Genomic DNA, 16,915 nt, shown 5'->3' on the forward strand with positions numbered 1-16,915 from the left:
GAAGTCAAATAGGCATCGGGAAGTGGGACATATTTCCATTTCCTAGTTGTGACATTTTATCACTGCAGCCCTGGGAATGCATTATTTAGGCTATACACAGGGACTGAAGCTACCATAGAAAGTTCCAGTTATATTTTAGGACCAGTATTTTTTTTTTATCTTATCTGCTCTTAACATCATACTAAGTCATTGCTTTATTTGTCCTACTACTTTGTTTTTAATTATGAAATATAGAGTGCATAGAGAAACGTGGGAAATGAGAAAGTACAGCTTAAACGTTTATCACAGAGAGATCTCTCATGTAACCACCACGAGGGTAAAATGCCACCTTCCAATAACTACAGGCTCTGTCCTCTCCCAAATGCAACAACCAACCTGACTGTTATAGCAATTACTTTATTTTTCTTTATATTTTTATCACCTATGCATGTATCCTTAAACACTATATTTTACTTTACCTGGTTCTTAAACATTAAATAAACTGAATCATACAGAATATTTTCTTTTGCATCTGACTTCTTTCACACAGCATTTTGTTTGATAGATCATCCATTTCATTGTAGTCTATTCATTTTCATTATCGCATCCTATTCCTTTGTGTGAATGTGCCATTTTATTTATTCATTCTACTTTTGATGGGCAATTCGAGTTGTCTACAGTTTGGGGCTATTGTAAATAGTTCTTCCATGAATATTCTTGTACATGTCTAGCACACACATTTCTGTTGGATATAAACTTGAAAATGGAATATTTCAATCAAAGAGTGCACATATCTTAAAGTTTATTAGATAATGCCAAATTATTGTCCAAAATGCCTGCACAATTTACACTCCCACCAACCCTTGTGGGTATGGGACATTCTTACTGCTCCATATCCTTGCCAACACTTGGTATCATCTGTAATTTTAATTTTAGCTAATGTGTTGATATTTCCTGTGGTTTTGATGACTAATGTTGTCAAATGTCTTTTCGTATATTTACTGGCCATTTGGAGATCCCCTTTTTTACAATGTCTTTTCAAGTCCCTTGCCCATTTTTCTATTGGATTGTTTCTTATTTGTACTCATTGTAGGAATTCTTTATATCTACAATCCTCTGTTGGCTATATGTGTTGTAAATATCTTCATACATTAGGTGGCCTTTTCACTATCTTAATGATGTCTTTCAATAAAAGAAGCTTCTAATTTCAGTGTAGCACAATTTTGTCCTTTTCGCTTTTTTGTTCAGTGCTTTTGTTGTTCTATTTAAAAAGTCTTTACCTACCCTGAGGTCATGAAGTCATTCTCCTAAATTACCTTCTAGAAGCTTTATTGCATTTCCTTTTACATTTGTAATACATCTGCCTGGCATTATTATGTAGGAGGCAAGTTTGTGGGGGAGAGTCTCATTTTGTTAGTTTTGTTTGCTTGTTTGCTTGTTTGCCATATGGGCAGCCATTTGTCCCAGTCCATTTTTGAAAATGTCACCTTTTCTTCCCTGAATTGTTTTTATAATGCCTTTCCCCACCTCTTTTTTCCTGGGAGTGATCTATTCTGTTACGATTCTTTCAGAGTTTAACCTAGAGATTACAACTTGCAGCCGTGACTAATTAAGAACATTAAAACATTTTAACTCCACTTATTCTCTTCCCAAAGTACATATTATTATTTTTATTCTACATATACTTTAAACTCATGTAGAAATTATTACTGTTGTTTTATATGGTAAATATTAATTTAGATATATTCTATGTTTTTTATTCTCATTGTTCTTCATTTCTTCCCTTATCTCTGATTTCTTTTATCTGGAATCATTTTTCTTCAGCTTGAAAAACATGCCTTAATTAGTATTTATTTTAGTGTAATGTCTGATCTAAAGAATTCTGTTTTCATTTGCCTGAAAATATTTTTATTTCATACACATTCACTGAGTATAAAATTCCAAGTTGTCAGTTATTTTGTTTCTATACATTGAAGACATTCCATTGTCTTCTGGTGATCATAGTTACTGTTCAGAAATCAACTCTTAGTCTAATTGCTGCTTTTTTGGCCTTTTCTAAAGACTATTTTGTTTAATTTTCTACAGTTTAACTATTATGTGTCAAGATGTTCATTTAAGTTTTTTTAGCTGGTTTAATATTCCCAGGGCTTCTTTACTCTGTATGTGTCAAGATGTTCATTTAAGTTTTTTTAGCTGGTTTAATATTCCCAGGGCTTCTTTACTCTGTTCTTTGTCAATATTAGGATGTTTCATTTGTTACCACATCAAATATTACTTCAGCTCTCATGCTATCTAGGACTCCAATTTGCCATATATATAGGATATAGGCTCCCTCATTGTATCCCCTATGTGTCTTACACCCTCTTTTGTATTTTTTCTCCTTTTACTTCTTTTTGTTTCATGCTGGGTATTAACCTACTTCTAATTCAGTGATTCTTTCCTCAGATTTGAAAAATCCACTGTTAAACCCAACCATTGAGTTCTTACTTTCTTGTATTTTATTTTTCAATTCTAGAATATCCACTTGGGTCTTGTTTTACCATTTCCAGTTTTCTGCAGTATTCTAATCCTTATCTTTTAAATTCTTAAACATGAAAAGTAATAGTTGTCTTAAAGTCTATTTTGATGAGTTCAATGCCTAAAGCGCTTGTATGCTTGGTTTACTTTTTTTTTCTCTCTCTCTCTCTTTTTTGTTTTCATGTTTTCATGCATGGTTATTTTTCATTAGGTTTCAGATATCATATTTGCAAAATTATTGATAGAAATATTTTTAACCTAGGATGATGCTATCTTTCCCAAAAATTATTTCCAGTTGCTTCTGCCAGGGCCCTGGAGGCAAAAATACTTAAGGATCACCTCATTCCAACTTCAGAAACTGAGATATTCAAATCTGAACTGCAGTCCTTGTATGGGCCTATCTACTTCAGATTGACCACTACACCTAAAATGCACCCTGTCAGAATTCCAACCCAAAGTGAAGATGACACTCATTGGGATGCCCACTTAATAGGTCCTTAATGATAATTCCTGCCCCCAGCACTACAAGGCTGTAAAAAATGCTACTCAGACATCCAGTCTCTCAGCCCCCTTACAGAATCACAAAAGTCCCCAGGAGAAAGTTAACAGCAAACACTGAGCTCACTTTACTGGCCCTGTGGTTCTTCACCCTCTGGATAACTATCTTCTACCTTTAAGCAGAAGTAAATATACTGAAAATACAGTTATTTCCATGTCAGTAGAAGGTCAATAAACCATGAACTTCATGTAAATGAGGAGTACTCAGGATATTCCTGGCCCAAAAAGAAAAAAAAAATAGATAGAGATATGTATGTGGGTGTGTGTATATATATATATATCAATGTCAATATATATATATATCAATGTCAATCTACTCCTGCAGTTACTTTCCCCTTAGCTCCCCAAAACAACAGTCTCACCCACAGTTTCCAAGAAATGGACATAGTTTTATTAAGATACATAAGGCACTGCAAATGGCATTTGATCTGAAACAAAAGGATATTAATCAAGCTGTCTATGTCTTTATAGAAAGACATCCAAATGGATCTATTTTTAAATTTCATACTCTCCCATATATTTTTTTATTTAAACCAAGTGCCAGCCTCTAGTCAACATTATAACTGCATGCAGCTGCGTAAGCTGATAAGCTGGCATGTTCTCCTGGAAAAATTGGCCAGTTAATGGTCTCTGGGAGTTGCATGTAGGCTCCAGAGCCCCTGCCTCCCTTTGCCACAAGGCTGTCACCGGAATCATAAACAGTGGCTGAGTGTTAACTCACTATGGTTGTTGCTTGAGAATTCTTCAGTGCTGATCTCCCTCTGGAGTTTAACGCATCTTTCACCCACCAGGGATTTGAGAGAGTATTTAAAATGCAGTTTGGTTTAAAACAAGAAACTATACCCATTTCTTAGTAATCATGAGAAAGACAGCTATTTTTTTCATGGAAAATAAGTTCTACAAATTATTTACAACTCCAGACTCTTAGCATCATCCCTCATTTTGTCAACCACTCCAAGGCATTCTGGGTTCCCTAAATCCAGGGAATACAGATATTTAGGCCAGTTTCTCAACCTTAGCACTACTGACATTTGGGGTGGAATAATTCTTTGCTGGTGGTGGTGGGAGCTGTTGGTGTGCATTGTAGGATAATCAGTAGCACCCCTGGCCTCTACCCACTAGATGCTGTCACACAACTCCCTCCATTTATGACAATTAAAAAAAAGCAGGCAATGGCCAAACCACTGTTCTAGATTTTATTTAGTGTTGAGCTTGAATGCTATGAGAACTCAGAATTTTAAGCAAAGCGTTTAAGCATTGAGCTCCACTGCATAGCTTTGTTAGGGTAAACAAAAGAAGGAAGAAAATAAAGTGAAGTTGAGACTCTAAATGAAAAATAAAAGGGACCCAACATCTACTGAGTGCCTACTATTACATATTATGTCTAAAAATATCCTAAGAATTTAAGAAAAATCACCTCACTTAATTCTGACTAAAATCTTACTCCAAAATAATAACACCCAAAATTTTATTAAGAAATTACAATGTGCCATACGGTAAGTCTCAGTTACCTAGTGCTGCCATAACAAAAAAGACCATAAGTGGGTGGCTTTAAAGAACAAAAATTTATTTTCTCATAGCTCAGGAGGCTGTAAGTCCAAATTCAGGGTGAGGCTCTAGGAAGAGGTCTATCTTTGTCAGTAACCCTCGGAATTCCTTGGTGTTCCTTGGTGTCTGTCTTCCCCCTGTGTGTGTTTCTGTGTCTATTCTGGTCTTTTTATAACTCAGAAGTGATTAGGTTTAGGAACCACCCTACTCTTGTATGACCTCATTAACATAACAAGAGAAACCTCTATTTTCAAACAGAATTACATCCACAGGTATAAGGGCTGGAAATTCTACAAATATTTTACAGGGAACACAATTCAATCCATAACACTAAACATTTTACTTGAACTAACTTATTTAATTACAGCTATTACTCCCACTTTATAATAATGAAGTCGAACTCAGAGAGTGAAATAACTTTCCCAATGTCACACATTAACTAATTTAGGTTGAAATTAAAATCTAAGTCTATTTACCTCATCATGCTGTCTCTTAAAGAGAAAAACATTGAAGCATCTTCGGGGAAGAGTGAATTTAAGTATTTGGAAAAATCAAAATTCTATGAAATATTTATCTTCGGATGGCATGTTTTAGTGAACAGGTGAGAATCCACATCATTCCATCACATTTCAAGAGGTGCTTCCCAACCCAAACCAAACCCCACTGTTATAGAGTAGATTCTGACTTATAGCGGCCCTAATAGGACACAGTAGAACTGCCTCATAGGGTTCCCAAGGCTGCAAATCTTTATGAAAGCAGGCTACCACATCTTTCTCCCACAGAGTGGTTGGTGGGTTTGAACCACCAACCTTTAGGTTAGCAGCCAAGCACTTTAACCACTGTGCCACCAGGGGCCCTCAAAGACCTATGAACAAGGAATAGAATTATTTGTGATGCATAAGGATATTCAGCACCAGTTTACACAGAGTGGATATTAAACAGAGAAAAGTGTACCCTGAAAGGGGTAAGAGAGGAAAAAAGGATATTCCCTAATATATGACAATATGACATCCCCATACATAGCACCTTAAATTTGGGGATATTGATCAGACACTTGCTGAAACTGTCTATGGACCATAGTTCAGAATTGCTTTTGTGATAGAGTTCAGTCACTCCTCACCAAAACTGAATTCTGGGACAGCTGAGAACCCCTCTGTGCAAAATTAAAGGAAGAATGTGCCAGAAAGAAGCCTGCACTGAGCATCAAGAAGAAACGCAGAGAAGCAGAGCCAAGATGGCGGAATAGACAGACGCTTCCGTCAAGCCCTCTTAACAACAAAGACCCCAAAAAACAAGTGAGACGAGTATATTTGTGACAAGCTGGGAGCCCTGAGCATCAAAGGCAAGCTTAGACAATGAACCGAGGGGCAGGGGAAGGAAGAGACCGTTCAGAAGTGGAGAGGAGTTACCAGACCTGAATCGCGGGGAGCCCTCAGGCACCATTCCCGGAGTGCCTGCGGTGGCGGCCTGGTCCTAGCGTTGGGGAGCAGTTTCCTCAGGGAGAAGCAGCAGCCACACAGCCCACTCACACCTACGGAACCTGAGGAGAATTGCGCTCTCGGCAAAAGCTAAGGACATGCGTATCTTTTACCGCGCCCCTCCCCCCCAAGCCAGCTTCAGCGGCTGAATCCCTAGGCCTGAGAGAGACCCTGGTGAGCACCTGGAGCCGTCCTGCCAGCCTCGGGGAAGGAAAAAATCTGCAACTGGGGGGAAAGATAATTTGCTAGCTCCATTAACTGGGGGAGCTCAGGACAGAAATGGCTCCTATCCAGGCATAGACCGTCCATGGACCTTGAGCACCTTTCCCTTCTGCATGGACTTGTGGGAGCTTATTTCAGGAGAATAGGCCCTTGTTGGCAAACTCCAACCATTTCAGCTGTGCAGTGCAGAGGTGGGTGTTTGACATTTGACTTTGCTTTGCCTATTAAACAAGGTCCTCACCTACTCACGACAGGGACCTAAGGACTGGTGGTTCCACTTGGGTCGCCCAGCCACCTGTGACAGGGGTCCAGGGGAAACTGGTACCTCCCAGTCCTTACAACAAAAACTTTGAGTGCCCAAGGTCCCTCTGCAGAGTCCACCCACCAGCACGCTCTAGGGAACAGAGATACGTTTTCCTCAGAGACACTTGGGGGTCGGTTCTCAGCCCCCTGCCTTTTTCAGAGCGTGACCCACTGCTGCAATCAGATACCGGTATATACGCCAATCACCCCTGCCCCTCTAAGACTGTAGGGGAGAGCCTGTACCACACACTTGATATGAGCTACCTGGAAACCTGAGCTGAATTCATACAAGAAAACTCAATGGACTCCTAGACTGATATACCTGATAACAGTTCTAGACAGCTGGGGATGGGACACCAGAGCTCCAGAGGAGAAAATAATCAAGCTAGCTCACTCAAGCAACCCATAGGGGTATACCAAAACAAAACAAAGCAAGCAGCTACGACACAGTAAGCAAGCATAAACTAATACAATAACTTATAGATGGCTCGGAGACAACAGTCAATATCAAGTCACATGAAGAAACAGGCCATGATCACCTCAACAGGCTCTCAAAACAAAGAATCCAGGGGTCTTTTAGATGAAAGTACATTCCTGGAATTACCAGATGTAGAATACAAAAGTTTAATATACAGAACCTTTCAAGACATCAGGAAGGAAATGAGGCAATACGCAGAACAAGCCAAGGAACACATAGATAAAGCAACTGAAGAAATCAGAAAGATTATTCAGGAACATAATGAAAAGTTTAATAAGCTGGAAAAATCCATAGACAGAGAGCAATCAGAAATTCAGAAGATTAACAATAAAATTACAGAATTAGATAACTCAATAGAAAGTCAGAGGAGCAGAATTGAGCAAGTAGAAGCTAGAATTTCTGAACTCGAAGATAAATCACTTGGCACTAATATATTTGAAGAAAAATCAGATAAAAGAAATTTTAAAAAATGAAGAAACCTTAAGAATCATGTGGAACCCTATCAAGAGAAATAACCTACGAATGATTGGAGTAACAGAACAGGGAGAGATAACAGAAAATACAGAGAAAATTGTTGAGGATTTGTTGGCAGAAAATTTCCCTGATATTGTGAAAGATGAGAAGATATCTATCCAAGATGCTCATTGAACTCCACATAAGGTAGATCTTAAAAAAAAGTCACCAAGACATATTATAATCAAGCTTGCCAAAACCAAAGATAAAGAGACAATTACAAGAGCAGCGAGGGATAAAAGACAAGTCACCTACAAGGGAGAGCCACTAAGAATAAGCTCGGACTACTCGGCAGAAACCATGAAGGCAAGAAGGCAATGGGATGACATATTTAAAAAATTGAAGGAAAAAGGTCACCTGCCAAGAATCATATATCCATCACAAATGTCTCTTAAATATGAAGGTGAAATTAAGACATTTCCAGATAAACACAAGTTGAGGGAATTCTTAAAAAACCAAACCAAAACTACAAGAAATACTAAAGGGAGTTCTTTGGTTAGAAAATCAATAATATCAGGTATCGACCCAAGACTAGAACACTGGGCTGAGCAACCTGAAGTCAACCCAGACAGGGAAATCCAAAAATGAGATGGAGAAACAAATCACCAATTTCATATGGAAGGGAAAGAGGCCCTGGATAAATAAGGCATTACTGAAAAAGAAGAACAAAGTGCAAGGCCTTACTTTACCTGATTTTAGAATCTGTTATACTGCCACAGTAGTCAAAACAGCCTGGTACTGGTACAACAACAGATACATGGACCAATGGAACTGAATTGAGAATCCAGACATAAATCCATCGACATATGAGCAGTTGATATTTGACGAAGGCCCTAAAACAGTTAAATGGGGAGAAGACAGTCTTTTTAACAAATGGTGCTGGCATAACTGGATATCCATCTGCAAAAAAATGAAACAAGACCCATACCTCACTCCATACACAAAAACGAGCTCAAAATGGATCAGAGACCTAAATATAAAATCTAAAACAATAAAGATCATGGAAGAAAAAATAGGGACAACATTAGGAGACCTAATACATGGCATAAATAGTATAGAAAACATTGTGAAGAACGTAGAAGAAAAACTAGATAACTTGGAGCTCCTAAAACTCAAACACTTATGTTCATCCAAAGACTTCACCAAAAGAGTAAAAAGACTACCTACAGACTGGGAAAAAGTTTTTAGCTATGACATTGCTGATCAGCGCCTAATCTCTAAAATCTACATGATACTGCAAAAACTCAACTGCAAAAAGACAAATAACCCAATTAAAAAATGGGCAAAAGATATGAACAGACACTTCACTAAAGAAGACATTCAGGTAGCTACCAGATATATGAGGAAATGTTCATGATCTTTAGCCATTAGAGAAATGCAGATCAAAACTACAATGAGATTTCATCTCACTCCAGCAAGGCTGGCATTAATCCAAAAAACACAAAATAATAAATGTTGGAGAGGCTGTGGAGAGATTGGAACACTTCTACACTGTTGGTGGGAATGTCAATTGGTACAACCACTTCGGAAGTCAATTTGGCGCTTCCTTAAAAAGTTAGAAATAGAACTACCATACGGTCCAGCAATCCCACTCCTTGGAATACATCCTAGAGAAATAACAGCCTTTACACAAACAGATATATGCACACCCATGTTTATTGCAGCACTGTTTACAATAGCAAAAACATGGAAGCAACCAAGGTGCCCATCAACGGATGAATGAATAAATAAATTATGGTATATTCACACAATGGAATACTACACATCGATAAAGAACAGTGAGGAATCTGTGAAACATTTCATAACATGGAGGAACCTGGAAGGCATTATGCTGATTGAAATTAGTCAGTTGCAAAAGGACAAATATTGTATAAGAGCACTATTATAAGAACTTGAGAAATAGTTTAAAATGAGAAGAAAACATTCTTTTGTGGTTAGGAGGGGATGGGAGGGAGGGAGGGTGAGAGAGGGGTATTCACTAATTAGTTGGTAGATAAGAACTACTTTAGGTGAAGGGAAAGACAGCACACAATACAGGGGAGGTCAGCACAATTGGACTAAACCAAAAGCAAAGAAGTTTCCTGAATAAACTGAATGCTTTGAAGGCCAGCGTAGCTGGGGCAGGGGTCTGGGGACCGTGGTTTCAGGGGACATCTAAGTCAATTGGCATAATAAAATCTATTAAGAACATTCTGCATCCCACTTTGAAGAGTGGCGTCTGGGGTCTTAAACACTAGCAAGCAGCCATCTAAGATGCATCAATTAGTCTCAACCCACCTGGATCAAAAGAGAATGAAGAACACCAAGGACACAAGGTGATTACGAGTCCAAGAGACAGAAAGGGCCACATAAACCAGAGACTACATCATCCTGAGACCAGAAGAACTAGATGGTGCCTGGCTACAACCAATGGCTGCCCTGACAGGGAACACAACAGAGAACCCCTGAGCGAGCAGGAGAGCAGTGACATGCAGACCCCAAATTCTCATAAGACCAGACTTAATGGTCTGAGACTGGAAGGACCCCGGTGGTCATGGCCCCCAGACCTTCTGTTGCCCCAAGACAGGAACCATTCCTGAAGCCAACTCTTCAGACATGGATTGGACTGGACAATGGGTTGGAGAGGGATGCTGGTGAGGAGTGAGCTTCTTGGATCAGGTGGACACTTGAGACTATGTTGGCATCTCTTGCCTGAAGGGTAGATGAGAGGGTGGAGGGGGTCAGAAGCTGACGAAAAGGGCACGAAAAGAGAGAGTGGAGGGAGAGAGCAGGCTGTTTCATTAGGGGGAGAGTAATTGGGAGTGTGTAGCAAGGTGTATATGGGTTTTTGTGTGAGAGATTGACTTGATTTATAAACTTTCACTTAAAGCACAATAAAAATTACTTTAAAACAAGAAGAAACGCAGAGAGAGGGAACCCACTCTGTTCCAATTACTGAGAAAGGGCACCACAGCAAAGACTCAAGGCAAAGGGCCATTCTGGGCCAAATCACAAATATCAAAGGTCTTGGGACTCCGTGGGTTAAACTCTTCTGGGTATTGGCTGGAAACCTGGTGGCATAATGGTTAAGTGCTATAGCTGCTAACCAAAAGATCGGCAGTTCAAATGCACCAGGCGCTCACTGGAAACTCTATGGGGCAGTTCTGCTCTGCCCTATAGCTTTGCTATGAGTCGGAATCAACTCAATGGCAATGGGTTTTTGGGTTTGAGTATTGACTAACTCCAAGGCTCTACACAGTTTCTATCTCATTAGTGAATTTCTTAGATCTTTTCAACTCGTCTTTACTCCAAATCAAGCAAAAATGTCATAATAAATGTAAAAGCTATAGGCAAACACGAAAAAGGATAACCTGTCTTTGGAGGATCAAAACTGTGTGTTGATGCTAAAAGAAATCTTGGTACATAGCGGAGTATGAATACTGCTTTCCTTTCCTCTACCAAACATTTGAAACAGTCCAGCTTGCCAAAATCAAGCAGAAACTAAAGGTGGAAACTAAACAAGCCTAAACTAAATTTTGTGGGATTCGCTTTTTAAAAAGTGATGGTGAGGAGAAGAAAGTCTCAAAAGGGGAAAGAATTTAAAAAACAAGCCCATGGCTGTTGAGTCAGTTCCCATGCGTTACAGAGCAGAACTGGTGGACAGGGTTTTCTTGGCTGTAATCCTTATGGAAGATGATTGCCAGGTCTTCTTCCATGGCACCACTGGGTGGGTTTGAACCACCAACCTTTAGGTTAGCAGCCAAGCGCAAACTGTATGCACCACCCAGGGACCTTATGAACTCCCAGTTTATTTTGTCAACTCCTCTGTCCAACACTGATGCTGAAAAGAAGTCAAAATTTCAAAATAAATCTGTGGGCGTAAGTAACTCACAAGTTACCAGCTAGTGATCACTAAATTCTTTGAACATAGTCTTATTCTCTAGCACAGAACATGAAGCCTGGCCTGTGATTAATAAATATTTGAGGAATATTCATTAATCAAAGACTCTAGAAAAAGTCACATCTGGCTTTGGAGCCAAGAATATTTATGCCTCACTTAAGCAATTTCTGTTTTTGTTTTTACCTCATGAACATTGTGAACCGAGTTTCCACAGCTTCTGAAGTGTTCTTAGAACAATTCTCTGTGTCAAGTATAGTCTTTACTGAAAGCCTTTTTAGTCTCACTCTTGGTCCCATTTCAGTACCCTACCCTTGCTGTTGTTCTCTTTTGTTTCTCTCTAATTGATCTATCTTGTATTTTTGGGGATTTTTGACATCTACCTAGCACTCTACCTGGAATATTAAAGGTAACCAAAAGGTCAGCAGTTTGAATCCACCAGCTGCTCTTTAAAAACCCTATGGGGCAGTTCTACTCTGCCCTATAGGATTGCTATAAATCAGAATCAACTCGATAACAATGGAGTTTTTGTTTGGTTGGTTGGTTTTTTGTTTGTTTGTTTATGGGTTTCATAGTTGGTGCTTGACTAAGGACTATAGAAAATCATGTGGACAAATATGATATTCCAATAGGAAAATATGTTAATGTAAGTTTATTGAAGCTTTCTGCATAGTCATTATTTAGTTCTCACAAAAACTCTGCCTGGAAGGCTCTGTTAAGCCTATTATATAAATAAGAAATTGATTCTGAGGAATCAAGGAACTTGCCTATAGTAACATAGGAACCTGGATTCCTTGAATGAAAATCAGGGGCCAGTTATACTACCTCATGCATTCATTATCATAAAGCAATGATCTGGCAATAATAAAAATAAATAAATGACTTGCTTATGGTAGGGTTTTCAGAGGTCAGTAACAGTCCAGGAGGAGCCATTCTGTGTGTTGAAAGGTGGCAAAGTTAGGAAGGGATAAAAACACAAGGGCAGTGTTTTTCTAGCTGTCGGCAGCCTGTTGCACCTACTTGTGCAAACCAGCCCTGAGGACCCAAGTCTGATTGTGTATGGAACATGCTTCATCCAGTGTCCAAATGAACACACTGGAGATCCTGATGACTTTAAACTTTAATAAGCAACTCCTGTATTACAAACTTGCTGGACAGTCTGTCTCAAAGGTAATTTATATCTCATTTTTATCTGGAAGAATCTTACCCGCTGACAGAATTATTGTTTCTTCGAAAAATACATAACAATTTACGAGAGCGTAAGAAAAGAAAAGGCTGTATTTTAACGGACTACCATTTTTATCGAGACCATTCCAAAAACTTAGTATCCTTAGCCACGGAAATTACCCTTATAAATTATCTTGGCACAAAATATCCAGAGATTGATGCATTTGTAATCTAAATTGGCTCTGTTTTAATTCAACAAGTGGCTCATCTGTAATTTTCTTAATGCTTTACTTAAAAAAAAAAAAAAGCCTTTTTTTAATTGTAAACACATGATCTGGGTAGATTTGGAGAAACATAAAAATGAATCCTTTTGATCCAAAAGGAATAATCTGGCAGAAAATTTAGTAGAAATCTTGCTGCATGGCGGTCATAGGCCAATTTTCTCAGTAAGTAAGTTTTAACTCACTAGAAATCTTCTTTCCTGGACCTATTTTCAGACCCTTAATGCTGTGCTAGTACCAACTCTCCGCTCTAAAAAAAAGTGTATTTAAATCCTCAGCTGATTCAGTTTCAAGGTGTTAACCAGACTTGCTACGGGAGCATCACATTAAGCGTGGTTTACGACATGGAAATGCCAGCATGCTCCTCTTCCATTCTTAACCAACTCAGAAACTTCCTGCTGTTTATGGTCAAATAACCCAATGATTATAGTTCAGCAAAGCCAAGTGCCCATGTGCTTACTCATAAAGTCAGCAGAAAGAGTAATCCAAACATACTCTGTTAGCAAAACTCATTCCATTTTTTCAAATTTTTCTTCCTATGAAGTCTGCAGACCTAAATTGTTCTGGAATTCTAGGGTCCTACCAGAAACTCCCATCACTGCACCTCAGCCTCGCCCACAGCCCACCTCATCTGTGTCTATGCATGGAGTCACTGTGCAGTGCACAACCCTAGCGGCACCAGCCACATTGAAAAAGTCATAGATGTCAATGTTTATAATCACAATGTTGGGTAAAGGGCAGTGCAATGTGAGATTTTTTTTAATAAAATCAATTTATTATGATCATTTTCCAACAGAAAAAAAAACAGTGTTTTGAAGAGGAGGCTTTTTTTTTTTAACTTCACACAAAAATATGGATTTGCAGTGATCCTTTTAGAAGCCAATTTAATTCAGATAAATCATTCAAATTACTTTGATAGCATATATAATAATGGGCAGTGAATATTGTTTTCTATTGAAAGACACTTATTCATAGAGTTGGGGGAAAGGTAACCAAGGGACCGACACATCTCCCCAAAATGTGACTTAAGTCACTTTTCCCTAAATTTTCTAAATATTAGATTCATTATTTTATCAGCTTTGTCACTTCCATTTACAAACCAAGGAAAGAATGTTCTAGAGATTTGGTCTCCTCAAAGACTGCTTTTTAAACTAGGAAAAACATATTCTAAAATACACCCAATAATTAAATAAACTGAAACTACAAAGAAGTTCTCTAATTCCATCCGTAGTCAGAGAAGAGAAGGAGAAAGGAAGATAAGGAAGAAGGAACCAGGGAAAATATAAAGCAGGATGGAGGACAGGGAGGGAAAGGGAAGACACAAAGGGGGAAAGGGAGGACAGGGAGGGAAAGGGAAGACACAAAGGGGGAAAGGGAAAAGACAGAAGTTGTAGAAAGAAAGAGAGGAGAGACGCATAGAAAATATATAACAAGAAAGATAAGAGAGGTGAAAAGATAAAGAGGAAGACGTAAGGTCTCAGATGAGTGATGGTTGAAGATTTGGTTCTGTTTTATTTTTTCTTAGCTTATGGGGAGAGTTACTGTGACAGGCTAAATGGGCATCAGCCACTCGTCATAGTGCTTCAATTATTCAATATCCCTACACTTTCCAAGATTCTTTTTCAGCAACTCAACGGAGGTATAGCTGTTTTCTTGACTACAGCAGGAAGGTGACCAAGGTACCAAAAAGATAACAGTAAGCTATTTTCCCTGAGAAAACTGATAGCTTTTGATAATACATGGACAGATGTGGACAGATAAAAGACAGAAAGGTTGACACTGATTCCAAGGAAAATATGTCCAATGGGAAATAAAATTAAAACCCACCACCCTTAACTACGGCAAAAAGAATCCATGGAAAGTCAGACGATTTTAATCAATAATAAAATAATATATGAGTCAGCTATTAAGGAACATCATGGTCAGAAGCCTAAATTGTTTTAATCAATGTATGATTTCTCAGGGTTTCTGGAGGAACCTGCTTGAGTATGAAAAGAATAACCTTTATGATTCTTTCACAGATTATAAAGTTGGCCTAAATGCATCACCCCTCTAGACACACACACACACACACACACACACACACACACATAGAGTATCCTCTGGTGACAGTTTATCTCATTCTCCACAGTGCTCCTATATACCTAAGTGTGGGAAAAACTTTGAAGAATCCATGTCCCTGGTGAATGTTGTCATGGAAAACTTCAGGAAATACCAACACTTCTCCTGCTATTCTGACCCTGAAGGCAACCAGAAGAGCGTCATCCTAACCAGACTCTACAGTTCCGACGTGCTGTTCCATTCACTCTTCTGGCCAACGTGTATGATGGCTGGGGGCGTGGCGATAGTCGCCATGGTGAAACTCACACAGTATCTCTCCCTGCTCTGTGAGAGGATCCAGCGGATCAATAGATAAAAGCAAAAATGGATGAGATCATTTGTATTTAAAGCTCAAATACTGTTTTCTTTCATTCTTCACCAAAGAACCTTAAGTTTGTAATGTGCAGTCTGTTCTGAGTTCCTTAATATATTCTTATATGTAGAGCAATAATGCAAACGCTGTTGTATATGCAAACATGATGTCTTTATTATCCAGGAGAAGACATAACTGTTTTGTGTTGGTTGGTTGTTTTCATAATCTTGTTTCAATGCTGGAACTAGTACTTCCTTCTCCTGTTCAGCCAAAACAGGGCTCAGTTATTCACTTGCCAAGCTCTGTGGAGGAACGTAGACAATATTAGTGTGATAAAGTCTGTGTTCTGAGTTGTCAGATTTCTTGAGGACATTTCTGCAATATTTTTCATCATTCATTGTTTACTAAACCTGCAGCCAAAAAGATTTTTTTTCTTTCCTTACCCTAAACTGAGCCCTATAGCAAGTGAAGGGACCAGATTTCCTAACTAAAGTGTGTTAAGCATTTTCTTTGTATTTTTTATCGTATCACTGTAAAGAAGGGGGAAAATCCGGCTAGCTACTTTTCTTTGATCACTTTTTACTCATAACTTTGGATTTTTTAACTGGTTTCCAAAAAATAAACTGTTTTCATTAGCCAACTCTGTAATCTCGTCCTGTGATAAAAAAAAAAAAAAAAAAAAAAAATCTCGTCCTGTGATATAAACTGAAAATGAATAGAGCCCTTTTCCATTTAAGACCCTGCTACTGTGTGAGGAGATGACATTACCTATGATCTGGCTGAATGTTGGTGGACGCTCCAGTAAAATCCAGGAAAGTCTGTTACTAAGACATTTGCGTGAAAATCCTTATTCCATTTCAAATGAACTGTTAGATGATGAAATTAAGATCCTACTTGCTGGTCAAGGCTGGACTGTTTTCAAATCTATTATGGCAAATTAACGTGTTGGAATTTTGCTCTTCGAGAATTTACCTTTAAGCTAATGAATGTGTAGTCTCTCCTTTGACTCTATAGGGATTTTAAAGCTATGCGCACAGAATATTTGTCTCTTCTACATGTTTTATTTTTCTATTTACAATTTCCCTTTGTGTTGTTATATTTTATAAATAGAGTAGAACTTTTTTTTCCTAACACACACTTGAACTGAACAACAGATTAAAAGACTCTTTTGTTCATATTTCCATTTACTTATTGTTTAGGGGAAAAAAATGAGGTACTCTTTTAAACAAAACAATCTAGCTTTTATTTCACACCAATACCAAAAGGAAAAGACAAACATTTATCTTTCTCATCTATATTTAAGTACCTTTTTGTAATGTGGTATTAAAGTTTTTTAGGTATTGCAAGATTTTACAAATCATACTTGTGGAATGAATGGTAAAACTAATTTGATGAAGTGGGAATTAATCTGCGATATTGTAATTCATAGTTTGACTTTTCATAAGCAAATAAATCCCTAGGGTGTAATCAGAACTTCAAATGTGTAATTAAATTTTTTTTAAAAGCACATTAAATCAGCAAGATTTTAATACCTCTTGCATTCTGAGCTGACAAACCCATGGTAATTCAAAAACCTATGAT

The 16,915-nt window shown here is 38.2% G+C and overlaps 1 protein-coding gene across 1 annotated transcript in view; it reads left to right on the top strand.

Moving 5' to 3' along the window:
* KCNMB2 (potassium calcium-activated channel subfamily M regulatory beta subunit 2) overlaps window positions 1-15,352 on the top strand; it is a 41,934-nt gene extending 26,582 nt beyond the window's left edge. Inside the window, exon 4 of the mRNA XM_023555491.2 lies at window positions 15,053-15,352. Coding sequence (XP_023411259.1) covers window positions 15,053-15,337 — 285 coding nt within the window. The 3' untranslated portion in view covers window positions 15,338-15,352. The remainder of the gene's footprint in view (window positions 1-15,052) is intronic.
* The last annotated feature ends 1,563 nt before the right edge of the window (window positions 15,353-16,915 follow it).

This window comes from Loxodonta africana, chromosome 23, assembly GCF_030014295.1.
Source record: "Loxodonta africana isolate mLoxAfr1 chromosome 23, mLoxAfr1.hap2, whole genome shotgun sequence".
NCBI classification, from domain to species: Eukaryota; Metazoa; Chordata; class Mammalia; order Proboscidea; family Elephantidae; genus Loxodonta; species Loxodonta africana.